Below are 14,402 nucleotides of genomic sequence, written 5' to 3' on the forward strand. Positions count from 1 at the left end.
ACCCCAAATTATTTAGGGTGGTTAAAACAAAATCGGACTATGAAGAGCTCTAGAAGGATCTCTACATACTGTAAGAATGGGCATTAAAATGGCAAATGAGTTTCAATGTTAGTAAGTGTAAAGTGATGCATATTGGGGCAAAAAATCCCAACTTCACATATACACTGATGGGATCTGTGCTGGCAGCGACAGACCAAGAAAGGGATCTTGGGGTGGTAGTGGATAGTTCAATGAAGATGTCAACCCAGTGTGTGGCTGCTGTAAAAAAGGCAAATTCCATGCTGGCCATAATTAGACGAGGAATAGAGAATAAAACTGCTGATATCATACTGCCCTTGTACAAACCTTTGGTGAGACCACACTTGGAATACTGTGTACAGTTCTGGTCACCACACCTAAAAAAGGATATTACAGAGCTTGAGAAGGTGCAGAAAAGAGCAACCAAAGTGATTAGGGGACTAGAGCAACTGTCCTATGGGGAGCAGTTAGGACGCTTAGGGCTGTTTAGCTTGGAAAGAAGGCGGCTAAGGGGAGACATGATAGAGGTCTATAAAATTATGCATGGTTTGGAGAGAGTGGACAGGGAGAATTTTTTCTCCCTCTCCCATAATACTAGAACATGGGGTCATCTGCTAAAGCTGGAGGGTGAGAGATTCAAAACTGATAAAAGGAAGTATTTTTTCACTCAACGCATAGTTAAATTGTGGAACTCCCTGCCCCAGGATGTGGTGATGGCTGCCAGCTTGGAGGTCTTTAAGAGGGGAGTGGACATGTTCATGGAGGAAGGGGGTATTCATGGCTATTAGTTGGAACGGATGCTGGTCATGCTGCATACCTGTTCTCTCTAGTATCAGAGGTGCATGCCTATTATTTTGGGTGCGGTGGAACACCGGCAAGATGGTGCTGCTGCAGTCGTCTTGTTTGTGGCTTCCTAGAGGCACCAGTTGGCCACTGTGTGAGCAGACTGCTGGACTTGATGGGCCTTGGTCTGATCCAGCAGGGCCTTTCTTATGTTTTTATGTAGGGATGAGGTCTCAGTAGGAGCTGTAGGTCCAACCAAGAAGGCTGCCACAGGTCTCCTGGAAGTATCCTCAGTGTGGAAGGTAACCCAGAGAGACTTCCTGGATCATGCCAGCACAGGAGCCTAATAGAGGCACACCCCCATGCCCACCCAGGACACAGAACATTTGCCCGACGCAGCACTATAAGTAGTGTCATATGAGGTTTTACTGTATTTACGTGGAAAGAGGTGTTCTCCAATGTCTGTAGCCATTACTTCCATGTATTAGACTTAGCAGCCAGTAGACAGCATCACTTCCTGCCAATTGAAATCTTTGGATGAAGTCTTACTCCAAATTCTTCTCCCTTGGAAGATGAGATCTGAGTGTGCACAGCAGGGTTGGCTATATGGATTTCCTTTTCTCTTAGTTATAAAATTTTATTGTTTTAGAAGACAGGTTAAAACTACTTTATTCCACCAGGTCCTCAAGTCTTTTATGCTTTTCAGCCTTTATTCAGTTGGGAAGTTGACCTCCATGCTGAAGTTTTATGCTCTGCTTTTAGCTGTTTTGTTTAAACTGTTACGCTTTATTCATTTTTACTTGTTGCCTTGAGGGCTCATTGTGGGAAGATGAGGTCCAGCGTTGCTAAAAGTTACTTTTACTCCACCTACTCACTGCTATTGGAACCCTATGTATTTTGTTTTGTTTATCTAGATATTTATACTCTGCTTTTCTCTCCAGTAAGGACCCCAAAAGCAGCTTACAATATCATTCTCCCCTCTTCTACTTTTTCCTCACAACAACCCTGTGAGGTTGGTTAGCCTGAGAGAGAGGGACTAGCCCAAAGTCACCCAGTGAGCTTCCATGGCAAAGTGGGGATTCAAATGTGGGCCTTTCAGATCCTAGTGTAATATTCTGGCCACTACAGGCTGGCTCCACCAAACCTCTGAGTATGGGATCATCTGGATGGGCCAGAAGCCTTTCAGATTAAGCAATATTGTCATACAACACATTAAGGAATGGGTTTGAGCTGCTGCACCTTACTATCCATATTGCCTAATCTAAGTACATGTTGAATAGTGCTAATTGTTAAAACACCTGAACAGAATCACATTGATGTACCATAAACCTGTATAAACTACCATTTCTGCTTGGCATCAGAAGTGCCACCTCTGCCTTGGTGAGCTGTTGAGCAAAAAGTGTCTGAGAATGCCTTTGGAGTGCTCCGTTGACTGTTCCGCGTAGGCATTTCTAGTTACCGCATCAGAGGTGTGAAAGATATGCCAAAACCTATGCTTTGGTATTGTTCAGATGCTCCGTTAAGGTCTTTTTTTCATTTGAGATGGATGGAACTATCCTGGAATGTGGGGCGGTGGAAGTTATTATATTTTCATACTATGTCCCTTTAAAGCAACTGTATAATTTGCCCCTTGCCTAAGGAGTGTGGCAATCAGCCCTCAAACTCTATGTTCCCATGCACTTACCTTCACCATATCTTGTGCTGTATCTTCCTCACAGGGAAAACATGGCACCAGATTATGGTTGTCACCCTTTGTGACTGTTGCCTTTTAACTGTTTTTTTTAATGGCAAAGAAGAAAATGAAATACAAAATAAAACAAGTTTCCATTTATTACATCATTATATGCTGTATAGGTTCACAGATGTTCTTTTCAATGTCTAGGTTAAGCAAAAAAGGTTTCATATTATATGACAGTATTTTAGCTTCAGTCACACTTTTATTGAGATGTAACTTTAAGTCAACTGAGCCCTGTGGCACAGAGTGGTAAGCTGCAGTACTGCAGTCAAAAGCTCTGCTCACGACCTGAGTTCAATCCCGACAGAAGTCGGTTTCAGGTAGCCGGCTCAAGGTCGACTCAGCCTGCCATCCTTCTGAGGTCGGTAAAATGAGTACGCAGCTTGCTGGGGGTAAAGGGAAAATGACAGGGGAAGGCACTGGCAAACTATCCCGTAAACAAAGTCTGCCTAGTAAACATCGGGATGTGACGTCACCCCATGGGTCAGGAATGACCCGGTGCTTGCACAGGGGACTACCTTTAACTTTAAGTCAGGAGTCCTCAGCCTTTTTGAGCCTGCGGGCACCTTTGAAATTCTGACACAGCATGGTGGGTGCAGCCACAAAGTAACTGCCACAAAATGGCTGCTGTAGTGGTAGTTGCTACCAAAGCAACATTTTAAAAATCTGCAAAGCTCATCAAAAGCCTTGCTGGGTAAAAGCCTCACCTGGCCCTGCCCACTTTCTAAAAACGCTTGGCAAGCACCAGGAAAGTTATTGGTGGGCCCCGTGGCACCCACGGGCATGACCTAGGAGGCCCCTGTTTTACATGATTGTGTTGAAAGGGCTGGGTGTGTATATAGGAAGGCGGTAAGCATGTTGCACTATGTTTACTGCTCTGACACCAGTTTATATACAGTTACTGCTGCCCACATTTTTGTTTCTAATGAATGGATGAAGAGGGGCTTTCCAGTCTTGCTTGCAGCTTTTGATTTATCAGTGTAGGTGTGTTTAAGTCAAATTAGTAGCAAGGCCATGCTTGCTGACTAGAAGCAGCCCAAGGGGGTGAAGTAAAAAAAAAAAAAATGTTTTGCCAAAAATTTCATCAGTTCCCTTGAATTTCTCATCCTGATATCTCCTCCATCCTCCAGTCACACATCCAGAACTGGTTTATTGGCCACAGTTTAAGATATGTATGGGTGGATTCAAGCGCATCTGCTTCCAATCACAAAAGCCTGTGGCAACTGCTTGCCATTTTCCCATTCCTCACACTGCTTTAGTATTTAGCACTATGAATGTCAAAGGAATGGTTGAGGAGCCGGTGCCATGGCATGCAACAGCAGCCAATGCCAAGTATTTTCTAAGGACATCCTTTTCTTGGCCTCGAAAGTAGTTGGACTTTGTAGAATGTAATAGTGTTCTGTAACTTATTCTGGAACGGGCCTATTGAGGCTTGCAAACATTATGTTTGGGAGCTCCACTATTTTAAGGTTCCATTAAGTTAAATTTGGATGTTACCAAAACCTCAGCCTAAGTGCCATTCCAAGAATACTGACAAAACGATGGGGTATCTTAACAGCTTTTAGCGTTGGTTTATTAGTACAATGTGGTGGTGGTAGGTGCCGGCAAGGGACATTCAGAAGTGGTTTGCCATTGCCTCCTCTGTGTAGGTGGTCTCTCATCCAAGTTCTAACTGAGGCTGCTTAGCTTCCAAGATTTGAAGAGATCTGGCCAGCCTGCACTGTCCAGGTCAGGGCATTAGCATAATAGGGAATAAATAAGAAAATGGTTTTTAAAAATAGCCAAGCAATGAGTGATTTTATTTGCTATTACTCATTTTTTGGCTATTTTGATCATTTTATTATTTAGTCCCTTCTGTACTAATACACCAAATCTAAAACATGAACAGTCTTCTCAACCTCACCAATTAACCTTTAAATTTGAGATGATTGAACTACTTTTTAAAGATAATGGGCGTTATAATATTTGTCCCTTTTATATAGGACCCTACAGCAAGTTAGATGCTTGATTCGAAACTGGAGCTTGGGTCTGTGTGTTATATTTGAGTTTGGGACCTCCCATACTCAGACTACATTGCAAAGGGCAGTTTCAAAGTTAGACTTTATCTTCAGATGATCTCCTGAAAATGTATAGCATGAGCCACCAGTATCTGGATGTGGACTGGGCCTAAAAAAGTGATCTGCCTTGTTCAGGGTGATGTTAACTGCAACATCAGGCACGTTGGCAGAATTTACCCTTTTGTCTGTTCCTGTGAAAAACTGACTACCAAATTGTCAGGGTTTCAGAGAGCTGCTGAAAGGATGTGTGTGCTTTTTTAAAGTGGCCTCTCATTTGTTCCAAAGAAGTCTTAAAATATTTGCCCAGGCTTTAAAAACCCTGACTTTATCATAAAATGTGCTTTTAAGGCAGTAGCATGTACTCAGTTTTGTCTTAAGTTCATAAACTGAAAACCATCCCTCTTTAAAAAAAGAAAAATTATTTATTTATAGTCTTTCTCACGAAGACTCAAAGCAGTTTACATAATGTAAGACACTGCTATCAAATAGCATGAGCAACAAACAATGCAATATGCCTAGGATCACAAAAATTAGAGACAATGCAAAAAAAGACGTATGCAAGGGTGGAAAATGGTCAGTAAAGTTTGTGTTTCTTTGTTTTTGTGACTGCAGTTTGTTTGTTTGTTTTTTCGTTACTGCATTTTGGGGGAAACATGACATATCTGAAAGGAGACGGGGGGAAAGTGAAGAAGAGATGTTTTGTATTGTGTGTGCTAAAGGATTTAGTATCAAATTGGGGTTTGAAGCACTTGAACAGCTCGCCACATCTCGTAAACTTAAAGGATGAGTGCAGGAATCAACTGGTTTCATCTCAGCTACATCTGTCAGCGGTTCATCCTGGTGTGCCAGAGGAAACTAGATCTAGTAGCGACGCTGTGGCTAAAGATTGCACAGGAACAATTCCACTTTGCAGTGTCCGAGAACTTCGCTGAGTATTAAAAACTATTTCAGCGGACTTCACTTTTGAGCTGTCTTGGGAACATATTGGGGAAACTTTCAAGTTGATGCTTCCAAATGTCGAGCCCCAAGATTTTTCCCTCAAGGACAAAGGCACGGTATCCTAACAACAGATGCACTGGACCCATACTTCAGAAAAGAGTTGGTCAAGGATTTTAATGGTGTATATTACACCTTGTTCTATGATGAAACCACCAATGTAGCATCTTACAAAGAATTACAGGTAGCTGTTAGATACTAGTCACTAACCAAAAACATGATTGTGGCCAGGCACCTCCAGACTTTTTTTTAATGGGATTGGGAACTGCTAAAGATATTTACAGTAAACTGGACGAAGCTTTGGGTTTTCTTTTAATATTTAGTGAATTTTAGTTTATTAAATATTAGTCAAGAATTTTAACCAGGTATTGGCTTTTAAAATCTATGTAATCTTTTATCTCATGTATAGATGACACAAATGTTTTACCAGCATATGCCATACCAATAAATCTGATAGTCAAAACTGCTAATGCCAAGTAATGATGGGCCAAATGTCAACAAGGCTGTCACTAAAATCATGAATGATTATCTTATTTGGACCGAGAGATGGTAGATATTGGCACTTGTAACATTCATATAGTCCATATTGCGTTCCGTAGGGGTATGGCAGAACTAGGAGATGAAGCATCAAATTTAATTTTTCTTTTTCATTATTTTTTAATGGGTGGATTTCACAAAAATTCAAAGAGATCTTGGTATCCCAGATCATAGTTTCTTGAAACATGTTTCTTCTAAGTGGTTATCGCTAGAGAGTGCTGCCGCAAGACTGATTGAACGGTGGCCAGTAGTTACGAAGTACTTTAAGGACTTTGTTCCAAAAAGTAAAAGTTATTTGGTGAAATCTTCCACAAAGTATAGAAACATGATTAACCCCTTAAAACATGAGACAATGAAAGCAGAGGTGATGTTTTGTTGCACAAGGTCCCGCTTATTTACAAAGTTCACTGGAGTGCTCCAGAAAGAAGAGCCTTTGGTGCATGTGATGCACAGTGAACTAAAAACACTCGAACCATAATGAATCGTATTTGTAAGAGTTCAGCACCATTGTTTCTTGAAGCCTTCAGTGATGAGCACAATATACCGTCGAGAGAAGTAATAAGTGAAAGTAGAATCTGTGACGAACTGAAAAACTTTCTGAAAAGAAACAGCTACGCTTTTTAGCGGGAGCAAAAAAAATTTCACAGCAGGCTGCGTAAACACCTTTTACTTCAGTCATCTTTGGACAAGGCCATCCTCTGAAATCTTCAATGTTTAGCTCCAGCACAGCGAGTCAAAGAAGGATATAATGAAAGTAGCAGGAGCGCTCCCAATGGACATTCCACTGGACATGATTGCGGATTAAGGAAACTTCGAAGATGAACTGCCAGTGAAACTAGCTGCATAGATACATACTTGGAATCAGTTCTTTGAAAAGACAAAACCATCTGGAGATCCAAAATACCCGCTGGTTACCAAGGTGGTGAAAGCACCATTGTCGTTATGGCAGGGTTTTCAAAATCGACGCATTCTGACCAATGAAAGAGCCAGCATGTCAGAGAGAATTTTGAATGCCCACCTGCTGGTCAAAGAAACTTTATATCGAGTATATGAACACAATGTATAAAATGTTAATATTTATTTATTTATTACTTTTAAATTTCTATCCTGCCCTCCCCAGCTGAAGCCGGGCTCAGGGCGGGTAACAACGTTAAAACCATAATACAAAGGCCATGATACGTATATATTAAAACCAATAAATATAAACTGTATTAAACAGCATAAACCATAAAACAACAGATGGTGCTCAGTTAGAGTAGTAATCACTGAGAAGCACTGCAGTAAGACAGTCCTCCCTGTAGTTCATAAAGTGAACAGAATAGAAGAGGGGGGGTTTAGGAAGGCACAGATGACATCCACAGCTGTCCTCAGTTGGCCTGGTGGAATAACTCCCATCTTACAGGCCCTGTGGAACTCTTTAAGGTCCCGCAGGGCCCTGATGTTGCTGGGAAGGGAGTTCCACCAGGCCGGAGCCAGGACTGAAAAAGCTGCTAGGGCCCAGGACCACCACCGAGAGCCTTTACAGGTGGCAAAAGCTGCTCATGTTCATTTCAACAAGCAATATTGTGATGGACAGCGTGCCATTAAAGAGAAGGAGCAAAAAGGAAAATGAAAGAATGAAAGGGGAAATGCAGAGTAATTAGAAAAGTTTAAGAAAATAGACAGTGAAAAGGATAGTATACAAGAGAAGGAAGCAAAACTGAAACAGCTGAGACAAGAGCAGAATAAGAGGACAATTGCTCGAACGTTGCTAAGTGATGCAACCACACTTATAAAGGAGGCTGCTGAGAAAAAGGACAAGGTGGAATTGAAGATGCTACAGCTCATGCTAGAAGGTGTGGAGAAAGCAATGGAAGAAGAGGACGAGGACAAAATGCATGTGGATGCCGTGCAGAAAACTGATGAGAATCTAGAGTTCATTAATAACTTAATTTTTTCAGCAAAAAAACAAAGATAAAGTAAAAGTAAAGACAAGTCTTATCTTACCTTACAGTAATTGTGTTTTGTTCTCATAATGATTATTTTATGGATGATTTTAAATATGTTTTGCTGTTTTATTTTCTGCAGTGCACTATTACTTGAAGATATTTTTTGCAGTGTGCTTTTATTATGAAGATATTTTCCTATCTTCATAGAAATATTATTGACCCTTTGACTAGTTTCCACCCCTGTTTATGTCATAAACAATGCAAAAAAGAATGGAATTACAAAAACAGAAAGTAATGCAGTAAGAGCAAAATAATACATATAATAAACAGTGGACTAGATCAGGGCTTCTTAAACTGTTCCCACTCGCAACCCTTTTTTGTCCGAGAAATTTTTATGCAACCCTGGGTATATAGGTATATAAAATAGGTATACAAATCATACATTTACTGATAATAAATCATAAATAAATTTATTTTTAATTTTTTTTAAAAAATTGCTGCCCCACATATAGTTACGTGACCCCATATGGGGTTGCGACCCACAGTTTAAGAAGCTTTGGACTAGATCACAATCCTGTTGACTTTATAAAAGTGCCCTCTGTTCTACTATGTGTGTATAAAGTGCCGTCAAGTCACAGCCGACTTATGGCGACCCCTTTTGGGGGTTTTCATGGCGAGAGACTAACAGAGGTGGTTTGCCAGTGCCTTCTTCTGCACAGCAACCCTGGTATTCCTTGGTAGTCTCTCATCCAAATACTAACCAGGGCTGACCCTGCTTAGCTTCTGAGATTTGACGAGATCAGGCTAGCCTGGGCCATCCTGGTCAGGGCCTGTTCTACTATACTACAGCCTTATTCCCTGTACAGAAATGCCTTCCTGAATAACTGTGTTATGCAGTTTGCAGGACAACAAAGACCACAGTCTCTATGAGCTTCTGTGTGTGTCTTTAAAGGTTTGTGAGGCCAGCAGTTTGCAGAGCACTTTACAGAACATAGGGGGACTTTGGGCCCTTCATGTGGTTCTTGCTATCTGAGTGATAACTCAGGACCAAACAGAAGAAGAAGAATGGAGCAATCAAGGTGCAGTGAGTATGGTAGCTGGATATGGCGTTTAACTGGAAGCAGTCACTTCAGAATAAGGGAGGCTCAGAAGTTAAAGGCAGGATGCTGTTCCGCTCAGTTTGGGCATGTGTGTACCCAGGATGCACATGGCAAACCCATCAGCCAGAGGATTTTAGCAAGAAGTGGAATAAAAGGTAGTAGGCAACAGAAGAGCCCAAGTGACAAAAGCCCAGGGCAGAAGACAAAAAGAACTAGACAGACAAAAGAACTAGACAAAAATAACTAAAGCCAAGATAGCAGGAGCTGAAGTCATAGCCAGGAGAGGCAAGCACCAGAACCAGGGTTCAAGAAACAACACCACACTGGGGGCAGTCTGGGAGGAAAGGCAATTTGGGAATCCCCACTTGTGGCAGATCCAAATGATCTATAGCCATGGAATCCTTATCTTCTTGGAAGTCACAATGTCCCTTTGGGTTAGCCATTGTAAGGGCTGACCACGGAGGCCTACAGTTAAGCCATCCATTAGCAAAGACTTGTGAATCACTGGCTCGCAGCCAAATGGAGCAAGATGTTGGAACCACATTGAAGTTCGAGACCCTCCAACCATAGGGCTGAGACATTGGGGAGAGAATGAAAGAAGGCGAAAAGAGAGAAGGAACTGTTTGATCAAGCTTTCATCTTCTTGATTTATCAAATACATTTTGAGTGAGATCTCGTGTTTTCTCACCCTTGAGTGCTGAATTAAGTGATTGGCGCCATCTTAATTGTAAGGGATTAACACAAGACTAGAATGTAAATTGTGTTCTAAGTTCATAAGTTGCAAGCAGCCAATTCCTTTACCTTTACCTTTTATCCCTTAGAAGCTCCTTGATCAATTGATCTTGAGCAGCATATATCTAGTGTTGGAGGGATATAAGGACTGAAACAAATCTTGCCACTGACAATGTAGCCTTGGGGTCCCTATCAGTAAAAAAGGCATTATGTCAGTCACAGAGGCATTGGATTTGTATATTAAAAGGGGGGAAATATAGTGCGATCGAAGTTCCTCGTAAAAGCGGCATTCCAAAAGGGCATGGGCTAATGAGTCAATAGAGCCAGAAGAGCAAGGGCAGATCCTGTCTGAGTATGGTATATTCAGAATTCTGCCCTGCATTACCATAGAAGGGTTAGCATTCAATCTAGCCAAGCAAAAAGCTCTACAGAGACGAGGAGTTGTTAGATAATATGTATAGGCAGGCAGACCACGTAGAGGGGGTATTCCGAAGAACTGGGATGAACAGACACGACGAGCACGAAAAGTAGTGCTGTTATAATCGAGCTCTTTAATGCGCTTTTTAATTTTGGCAAAAACTTCAGTTTTCCCAAGATCTGATAACATATCCTGCGAGAAGCCCAACAACGCCAGTTTCTCATCTAAGATTTTTTGCCATGAGGATTTAAAAGGGTCATGCTTCAGAGAAGCTAGGAACCCCTCAGTGCTAAAGCACAGTTTAAGGTGTAGTTTAAAGGCGGCCAACCACGCCCTAGCTTCAAGTGACATTTGGCCAAACTGTTCTATAAAGATCATATCAGGAAACAATATATTATGGTTCAACATCTGTTTTAATGATTTTGCATTGTCTATTCTAAAAAAAATTGAATAGCTTGAATTTTTCTTGACTTATATGTTTCGGAGCTGTATTTGAACAATTGCCTGTTTGGCTTTTGAACAATTTTTAACAATTGTCTGTTAAATGCAAGAAAAACTTGCATTTAAGCTATGCCTGCATTTGACCAAGACTCTTGAGTGGGCAGCTTGTGGGTTTTATATGGCTCCCATGGCAGTTTTGTGTGACCTGAGGGCTTTCCTGCAGTTAATTACTGGCACTCTAGCACCTTTTGTTGCTTGATGGCAAAGGATGTATACATTAACAAAAGGATTGTCTCCATTTATATATATGTGTGGAGGCAAGGAGAGGATAGGGGATGGTTGTACTACACGTTGAGAACGGGTTAACTTTCTCTCATCTGGAATGTGCGTTGGGGAAAGCAAGGTCTTCAGATACTGAGAAATACCATAGCATTTACCTCGGCTTTCAGGCTAAGCCATGCTATGAACCTAGCTATTAAAGCAGAGCTAGAAGAGTCCTGAGCTTTTGGTCAGATGGGTGCCTAGAAATTTCATGTACACTTCCTGCATTGCTATCCTGCCTTTTACCCTGTCCTGAATGGCCCAGGCTCCCAGAAGCTAAATAGGTTCGGCCCTGGTTAGTACTTGGATGGGAGACCACCAAGGAATACCCGGGTCGTTATGCAGAGGAAGGCAATGGCAAACCGCCTCTGTTGGCCTCTTGCCTTGAAAACCCTACTGGGTTGCTGTAAGTCAGCTGCAGCTTGACAGCACTACGCACACATTCTGCCCTTTCTCCCGAGGAACTTATGGTGGCCTACATGGCACAAGAGGCACACTTTTTTTATGCAAAGCAGCAAGCCTGCAAATTAGACTAGGCAGGGAGAGTGACTAGCTTAAGTTGCTCAGCAAGCCCCATCACCAAATGGGTATTTGAATCAGAGCCTTCCCAGTTTAAGTTAAGCAAGCACTCTGATCATAAGAACATATTGGCTCTCTGATGCTGGTACGAAGGAATTTGAAACAGAGCTCAGCCTCAGGCAGAGCTGGGGCTCTAAAATTTTGAAAATTCCCTTTGCAGGCAATTACGATGTTCCCACACGTGTACTTGCTGGGACAGTGTCATTACTGGCTCTGTGCCGGCTTTCCCCTTTGGACCATGTAGGGTTAGAGCAGCAAACATGGACTAGAAACTTGCTATTTTGCAAAGCAAAACACCCCTCCCCCCCCAAAAAAACCCTCTTGTATACCTGAACAGAATTCACCGCCTTGGGGAACCCTATTCGGGTGGCATATAAATATTTTAAATAAATAATAAACAAATACTAATTGTGGCCAGGTATCTTATGGAGAAGAATGAACACCTCCTTCCAAATAATTATCTGGTTTAATTACTGGGCTTGTATGGTCTGTGAGTGCACATATGGATCTGTGTGTGTGTGTGTGTGTGTGTGTGTGTTTTAAGCCTAGGTTCCTCTGAAATTGATTCTTTTATAAAACATTTAAATTTTAATAACCACTGACAAAACCTTGCTGCCTTCATGCTAGAAGTGCTGAGGTCACGACTGTGGAGGATCTACGATGATGAGTTCTAAAACCAAAAATTCCTGTTTTCCTTGACCAGGTTTCACTCTGTCTCACCGTCCCTCTTGAGAGGGAGCCAGCTGCTGCCACCTCATTTTGCTCGTTTTAAATTCCCGGTTGCTTTTGCATGCCGTATTGCAAACCATTTTCATTTCTCTGTGTTCTCGTCAGGACTCATTTCTCATTCGTGTTTTTGTCTCATTTGTTTCCATCAGCAAATGCCCAGCACACCAGGGTTTGTGGGATACAATCCATACAGCCATCTGGCCTACAACAACTACAGGCTGGGAGGGAATCCGGGCACCAACAGCCGGGCCACGGTAGGAGAATCAACTATTACGTCATCCGGCAAACAACAAGAAGTGACCAGAAATGGCTTTAGAGTTAGGTTCTTCTGAATCTTGGCTGCTATCACTTTTTAAATATATATATATATATATAAATTGATTTTTTTTTTAACTTGCGATTTCTTCCCCCCTTCTCCTCATTCTTTCTCTTTTCACTGCAGGTTGGGACTAAGTAGTTCTTTGGTTTGTAAACTGGAGCAAGACATTGGATGAGTTACCTTGTATGTGTATCCCTTGAGGACTGAGCCATCACGTGTTGACTGCCTAGACAAAACGGCTCTTGCTGATCAGAGACCGCTTGATGAGTCTTTCCGTGATGCCTCCGATATGGTGGCTTTCCTTGGAGACTGCTCACACACAGTCAGCTGTGAGTCCTCAGACGGAGAGGAAATCAAGTGATACACATGCATGTGTGAATCGGCCTTTGGAGTCCCATGATAACAGTTGGTTTAGAAAGTTGGGAGAACTGTGGCACCTTCAAGATTCACACCCTGTTGTGGCACAAACATTTTGAGATCATTGGTTACTCTGCAAGGTGACGCCATCAGGGAAGATATAGGCTAATGTTCTGCAAGTGGGGGGAACGTGTGCCCACTTGCAGAACTAGAGATTCTTGTGAATTTCCGTCATGACTCCCTCTAGGCAGAATTCATGCCAAGTTCCAGTGTCCTACTGAAACGATGTGGTTAGAATTTGAATAGCGCTTCCCCATCTTAAGCAGAGGGGAAAGGGTGTTGTAGTTTCTTTCTTACAAGTGGACACACCCAAATTCTAACCACCTTTCCTAATGCCATGATTCTTACCTAACCCTTATTCCCTTCATGTATCTATTGAAACAGGTTATTCCCTTCAGAAATTCACATCGCGATATCCTGAACACACATGAACACATGAAGCTGCCTTATACTGAATCAGACCCTTGGTCCATCAGAGTCAGTATTGCCTACTCAGACCGACAGCGGCTCTCCAGGGTCTCAGGCAGAGGTCTTTCACATCACCTACTTGCCCTAGTCACTTTAACTGGAGATGTCGGGGATTGAACCTGGGACCTTCTACATGCCAAGCAGATGCTCTTACCACTGAGCCACAGCCCCTCCCCTCCCTCGTCCTGTTAGCTTTTCAGCCGCCTTGACATCATGTCGCCTAGATGCTGAGGATGAGTGTGTGTTCCCATGGTGGTGTGAGAGCTGTTTCCCTGTGCCTTTCCCCCTGTGGCATTTCAGTCCCATTTGGACCCAGGAGCCATGGCGGTGGGGCTAATCGCATGATTCGTTCTCCTGTAAATGTTGCCCTCCTAGCTGGTCAATAATTGTATAGAGAAATCATCACATCATTCCTCCACACTTATGCTTCCTGGCCAAACCAGTGCAGGAAGAAGCCAAAAGCTTCAGCATATCTAAACTGGCATGTGTATTTGGTCCTACTCTTCTGGAATTAATCAGTAAAATATAATAATTATCTCTTCTCAAATTAATGAGGATTTGGGATCAAATGAGGATTAGGCCCAAGTCCACCCATTGAAATCACAGCTGATTTTTTAAAATAAGTTTTTATTTAAAGTTTCCAAAAACATACAAACAAACATCAATGAAATCACAGCTGATGTCGGTTTGGAACCTGTTCTTTCTCTCAGAGTCCATTCCTGAAAATGGGCGGGGGGTAGAGCTCTTTGGTAGCCAGCATGACACTGCACTGGTGTAGGTGCCACCTTATTACAGAATAAAGGGGCAAACAGGAGCTGCAGCTG

General features: G+C 42.3%; 1 protein-coding gene across 2 annotated transcripts in view; it reads left to right on the top strand.

Annotated features, from left to right (window-relative positions):
• SMARCE1 (SWI/SNF related, matrix associated, actin dependent regulator of chromatin, subfamily e, member 1) overlaps positions 1-14,402 on the top strand; it is a 45,129-nt gene that overhangs the window by 9,034 nt on the left and 21,693 nt on the right. Inside the window, exon 3 of one of the 2 annotated variants that reach the window (XM_056864786.1) lies at positions 12,524-12,691. In XM_056864786.1, coding sequence (XP_056720764.1) covers positions 12,524-12,691 — 168 coding nt within the window. The remainder of the gene's footprint in view (positions 1-12,523; positions 12,692-14,402) is intronic. The other variant, XM_056864787.1, reaches the window with a different exon arrangement.

This window comes from Euleptes europaea, chromosome 18 (assembly GCF_029931775.1).
Source record: "Euleptes europaea isolate rEulEur1 chromosome 18, rEulEur1.hap1, whole genome shotgun sequence".
Classification (NCBI taxonomy): Eukaryota; Metazoa; Chordata; class Lepidosauria; order Squamata; family Sphaerodactylidae; genus Euleptes; species Euleptes europaea.